This window comes from Vicia villosa, unplaced genomic scaffold, assembly GCF_029867415.1.
Source record: "Vicia villosa cultivar HV-30 ecotype Madison, WI unplaced genomic scaffold, Vvil1.0 ctg.001522F_1_1_3, whole genome shotgun sequence".
NCBI lineage: Eukaryota > Viridiplantae > Streptophyta > Magnoliopsida > Fabales > Fabaceae > Vicia > Vicia villosa.
Window position 1 is genome coordinate 213,904 of NW_026705651.1, and position 5,859 is coordinate 219,762.

At 36.7% G+C, this 5,859-nt stretch overlaps 1 protein-coding gene across 1 annotated transcript; it reads left to right on the forward strand.

Moving 5' to 3' along the window:
* Positions 1 to 1,495: 1,495 nt before the first annotated feature.
* LOC131635640 (uncharacterized) lies at positions 1,496 to 5,136 on the forward strand. Its single transcript, XM_058906274.1, has 8 exons — positions 1,496 to 1,501; positions 1,636 to 2,836; positions 2,929 to 2,965; positions 3,134 to 3,930; positions 4,022 to 4,099; positions 4,388 to 4,570; positions 4,778 to 4,902; positions 5,002 to 5,136. Exons 1-8 carry the CDS (start codon positions 1,496 to 1,498, stop codon positions 5,134 to 5,136), a joined length of 2,562 nt encoding a protein of 853 aa, XP_058762257.1.
* The last annotated feature ends 723 nt before the right edge of the window (positions 5,137 to 5,859 follow it).

Genomic DNA, 5,859 nt, shown 5'->3' on the forward strand with positions numbered 1-5,859 from the left:
CATTGTTAAACACAATGTCGTTCCTACGCATCCAAAGACTCCATAAAATGGCTATCCAAACGGTTCCCACTTTAGCTTTTTTGACTTTCTTAGACCGACAAAAAGAGCTCCAATACAGAAAATTCTCCTTGAAATCTAGACCACTTTTAATAGGTAAACCAATCCAATCGGCCACTTCTCTCCAAACAATACCGGAGTTCTCTCCAAATAACTGACTCTTTTATACACTACATACAATATTTCTTTTTTTCCTCGCCTAGCTGACATTATATTATTAAATAATAAACTTAATTTTCTCTCTAAATTATCTAATAAACTTTCAATTTAAAATTATTTTTCTATCATTTAATTGTAGCAATTTGTGTGTTAGCAATGAACCTAACTGTATTAAATTGTGTTATAATTTTATTTAGAGTTAAATATACAAACTCCCCAGTAGTATTTGCGAGATTTAATTTTAGCTCCTGTAAAAAATATTCCTGATCCGGTCTTTTTTCCTATAAAAAAATTGATCGAACCTTTAAAATTATTTAAATATCATCATTTTATCATTTTTTGTTGCAAAATCATTAATAATTTGTTCATAATGAAGATTCTTCAAAAAATTATTTTCAATTGAAATCAACGCAACACTATTTAATCTATCTTGTGACATAGTAGTTCTCAAGTAAGATTTTAATAATTTTAATTTAGAAAAACTTCTTTCAGCAGATGCAACACTGATATAGGAATAGTCAATATTACTCTATAATTCATGCATGCATTAGGAAAGCGATTAAAAGTCCTTAAAGAACTCAATATCATATAGCTTGATTTTGGTTCAACTGTTAAAACTCCTCTAATAACTTTCAATTCTTCAAATAAAATTTCAAAATCAAGATCAAGAAAATCATCATGTTTTAAACAAGTTTCAAGATACTTACAATATGCTTTCAAGTTCCTATCAAATAATGATTTAAGCCTTTCAATACTAAACAAGAATCCAAAAATATTTTGATATGTGCTATACTGTTCAAATCTTCTATCAAGTGAGCCAATTGTTTGACCTATAACATATAAGAATTAATGATTTTGTAAAGACTCTTCAGTAGACTCAAGATTCAGTTGTGTGGGTTATGATACATTTTCATCGCAGTGTTGTTTTCTACTAATTCGACGATTTTGAATAAACACACATTCAATCTCTATTTCATTCCCAATCTTTTCAACACTAGCCTTTGTAACGCTCGGAAATTCCATTATTCGCTTAATCTAGACGTTTGGAGTGTTTAGTGAAATTTTTGCGTTTTGGGATGATTTAGTCGGTATTAATTCGGGATAGCGGGTCGAGATTTAATTGTGAATTTTAATATTTTCCGTATTAGAAATATTATTGGAATAATATTTGAAGTTTTGGGAATTTTTCGAGTAATTAAAATTAGACCGAGAATTTGAGACGAAGCATAAAAAGGGAGTATAATGTGTTAATTAAGTTGGATTGGTTGATATTAGTAAAATGGAGGTGCTAACATTAGGCCCAATAAGATAAGATGGTTATGTGCGGGTTTTCGACAAGCGGTTAGTGACTGTGACCTCATAGACATTCCAATTGAAGGACATCAATTCACATGGTTCAAAAGTCGTGGTACGGAACAGGCGGTGGAGGAAAGGTTGGATCGTGCATTAACAACTTCGACATGGTTGGAGCTCTTTCCGGAAAGCAAGCTTGTCAATCTTATTGCATCTCATTCCGGTCACAGCCCTATAATTCTGTATTGTGATCCTGTACAGCGCAACAGCAAGAAGCACACTTTCCGTTTCGAAAATTACTGGCTGAATGAAGAAGGCATTACTGAGGTTGTCAAAAATGGATGGAGGCGAGGGGAAAACCATGAGGTGCAGCAGCGCCTCTCTTTTTGTGCAGAAGATCTTGGGAGATGGAACTTAAATCGCAACAGGGAGAACAAGGATGAGTTACAGAGATACAAAAATGTAATGGAGCAGTATAGAGGAGATCAGGATCCCGCATCAACGTCTCGTTTTTTCGAGGCTCAGACTGGGTATAATAAGGCTCTCATCCACGAGGATACCTACTGGAAACAAAGAGCTAAAATGCATTGGCTGCGCGACGGTGACCGTAATACTAAATTTTTCCATTTATCTGCAACGGTTCGTAAAAACAAACAGAAGATTGACATGTTGGTTAATGTTAACGGAGATGAAACTCGGGACCAGGCAGGCATTTGTGATATAGCTAGAAGCTACTTCGAGAACATATATGTTACCAAAGATGGATTATATGATCCCTTGCTTAATATTATTCAACCTCAAATTACAGCAGAAGAGAACTGTAGACTGCTGTTGCCTATTTCTAAAGCTGAGCTTCAAGCAACGGCCCTTGAGATGCATCCTGACAAATCGTCGGGACCCGACGGTTTCAACCCAGCTTTTTTTCACAAGTTCTGGGATTTATGTGGGGAAGATATCTGGAGTGCAGCCTCACACTGGTTAGAGAGAGGTTTTTTCCCTCAATCTCTAGATGAGACTAACATCTGTTTGATTCCTAAATGTATTCATCCGCACCATATGAAGGATTACCGTCCTATCTCTTTGTGTAATGTGATCTACAAAATTGTGTCAAAGGCTCTCGCAAATAGATTAAAAGTTTTGTTGGAGAAGTGTATTTCGGAGGAACAATCAGCTTTTGTAGAGGGGAGGTCTATTCTGGATAATGCGATGATAGCTATGGAAATTATTCACGCTCTGAAACGGAGAACTAAAGGAAATAAGGCTCACTTGGCTTTTGAAATTGATATTATTAAGGCATACGATAGAGTTAATTGGGGCTTCTTGAGAGGTATGCTTACTAGAATGGGTTTTGCGGAGAAATGATTCATTGGGTTATGATGTGTGTTACCTCGGTACACTATTCTGTTCTTGTTAATTCAGATCGTGTTGGACCAATTGAACTAGGAAGAGGACTCAGGCAAGGGGACCCTCTATCCCCTTATCTTTTTATTCTGATATCAGAGGGTCTATCAGCCCTTATTAAGGGAGCAGTGGCTCGAGGTGATATCCATGGGGTCCAGGTTTGCAGAGGGGCACCAAGTGTGTCTCATCTGCTTTTTGCTGATGATTGTTTTTTATTTTGCAGGGCCAATGTAGCGGAGGTGGCTCATCTTATGAGTTTTCTCAGTATCTATGCAGATGCGTCAGAACAGGAGATTAACTTGAACAAGTCTGAAGTGTTTTTTAGTCGTAACTTGAACAAACCGGCGCAGGAGGATATTGCAAAAATTATGGGAGTACACCATGTCATGGGGACCGGGAATTACTTAGGATTACCATCGATGATTGGCAGAAGCAAGAAGGCCACTTTTTCTTTTATCAAGGACCGTATGTGGAAGAGGATTAACTCGTGGAGAGGTGGATCTTTATCAAAAGCGGGAAAGGTAATCATGATAAAATCTGTTCTTCAATCTATTCCAGCATATATTATGAGTATTTTCATTTTACCAGATGCGACCATAAATGATATTGAGAAGATGATGAATTCTTTCTGGTGGGGAGGAGGAAATAATCATACTAGTGGTATAAGATGGATGTCATGGGATAAGTTAACGGGTACGAAGAAGGAAGGTGGGTTGGGCTTTAGAGACCTTAAAGCTTTCAACATGGCTATGGTGGCAAAACAAGGATGGAACTTGATTAGTAAACCACAAACTCTTGTCTCCAGAATCTACAAAGCAATGTATTATCCTAGAACTTCTTTTCTCGATGCTAATATCGGGTATAATCCGAGTTTTGTTTGGAGAAGCTTGTGGAAGGCTAGAGATGTTTTAATGCTAGGTTGCAGGTGGAGTATAGGAGATGGTAGCCAAATTATGGTGATGAGTGATCCTTGGATTAGGGGAAGAAGAGAAGGTTGTATTATTGGACCCCAAAAGCAAGGTACGTATGACATTACTGTTAAACATTCTTATTTTGCCAAATGAGAAACAATGGGATATGCGGGTGATAAGAGATGTTTTTGATCATGTAGCTTGTGAAGACATATTACGGGTCCCTTTATTGAAGGAGGTGGTGAGAGATAGATTGATTTGGAAAGAAGAGCAAAATGGTGTGTATAGTGTGCGTTCGGGATACAGATTGTGGAGGAGTTCTTTTGTGAGACAAAATAACGACATTATAAATGAGGATTGGAGTAGTCTTTGGAATATAAAAGCCCCAACTAGAGCAAAACACCTATTGTGGAGAATTTGTAGGGGTTGCTTACCAACACGTACCAAACTTCGTCAACATTTCGTGCCTTGCCCATCAGTTTGTCGGCTTTGTGAGAATTGAAATGAAGATGATTGGCATATTTTCTTTGATTTTGATACTACTACCCACTGTTGGAGGGCAGCAGGTTTGTCCGATCTTTTAGACCCCAGGTTACGTTCCTTTACTGATGCAAAATCCCTCATTCTTGATTTTTGTAGTTCGGAGGATAGGAAGGTTGCGGGGAGATTTGCAGTTGTGCTGGATGTGATTTGGAAGAATAGAAATGATCTTATTTGGCATAATGAGAAAGAGGAAGCAACAAAGTTGGGTATGATTGCATTTCATAATTGGCAAGATTGGTTCATGGCTCAAAGGAACCAAGAAAGCGGAATAAATCCTCAAGATGCCACCAGTTAGAACCCGCCATCGGAAGGGTGGTTAAAGTGTAATGTGGATGCGGGGTTTAATAAGCAATGGGGGTCAACTAACAGAGGTTGGTGTGTTCGGGATAAAAGTGGAAATTTCATTGTTGCAGGGGTTGCTTGGGATATTGGTACCCTCTCTATTCTTGAGGCGGAAGCTTCGGCCATTAAAGAAGCTATCGAAGGTGCTATAGCTATGCACTTGGAAAAAGTCATCTTTGAAAGCGACGCTCAACAGGTGGTGCAAGCTATCCATTCCACACATACGGGTCATTCCGAGTTTAGCTTAATTATTATGTCTATTAGAAACTTGTTACATGTTTTTTCCAACTTCAAGGTGAAGTTCATTAAACGTCAAGCGAATTTGGTTGCCCACTCCCTAGCGAAGGCGGCCAATTCTTGGACTAGACGTAGTGTCATAAACTCGATTCCTCCTTGTATTCAACCTATTATTTTGAATGAAATGCATTGAGTTTGCTTTTGTCAAAAAAAACATTAGGCCCAATAAGAAGTAATAATATTATTTGGTTATATTTTATAAAAAGAAAAATCTGATGTATTAGTAACTTTTAGAGGAAAAGTGGTTATCAGAACAGAAACAAGGGTTTGGAGAATGAGGCTGCCGTGAAGGAGAAAAGAAAGGTAAGGGTGGGGTTCTTGCTCTATAAACGGGGATACGATGAATTGTATGTGGGGTTTAAGGAATTATAATTATCTCAGTGTTTTCGGTTGATTTTTTTGGGATTTGCGTGATGTCGTTGTGATGCTGTTCTTGAAGATTATGCATAAAAAATATGTTGCTGTATGATTATTATTTAATTCTGTGATGTCTGTGATTTGGCGCATATATTTCTATACTGAAATTCGGGTGGCGGTCTGTCATGAATATCGTTGTACCAATTTTAGTTTTCATCTAATATTTATACCTCTTATTCATGTACCTATTATAGAGTATATAATTACTATGTATATAATAATTTGATAGTATTAACAATATGTTGTATGATGTATACTGTTACGGCAAGCTGAATTGAGAATTTCAATTGACAATACTGTAGCGATATTTATAATCTCATTTGAGAATCACGTGTCAAGTTAATAATAATAATAATAATAATAATAATAATAATAATAATAATAATAATAATGGTTTAATATTATTGGTATATTATTTTAGTAATTTTGAGTTAGAGAT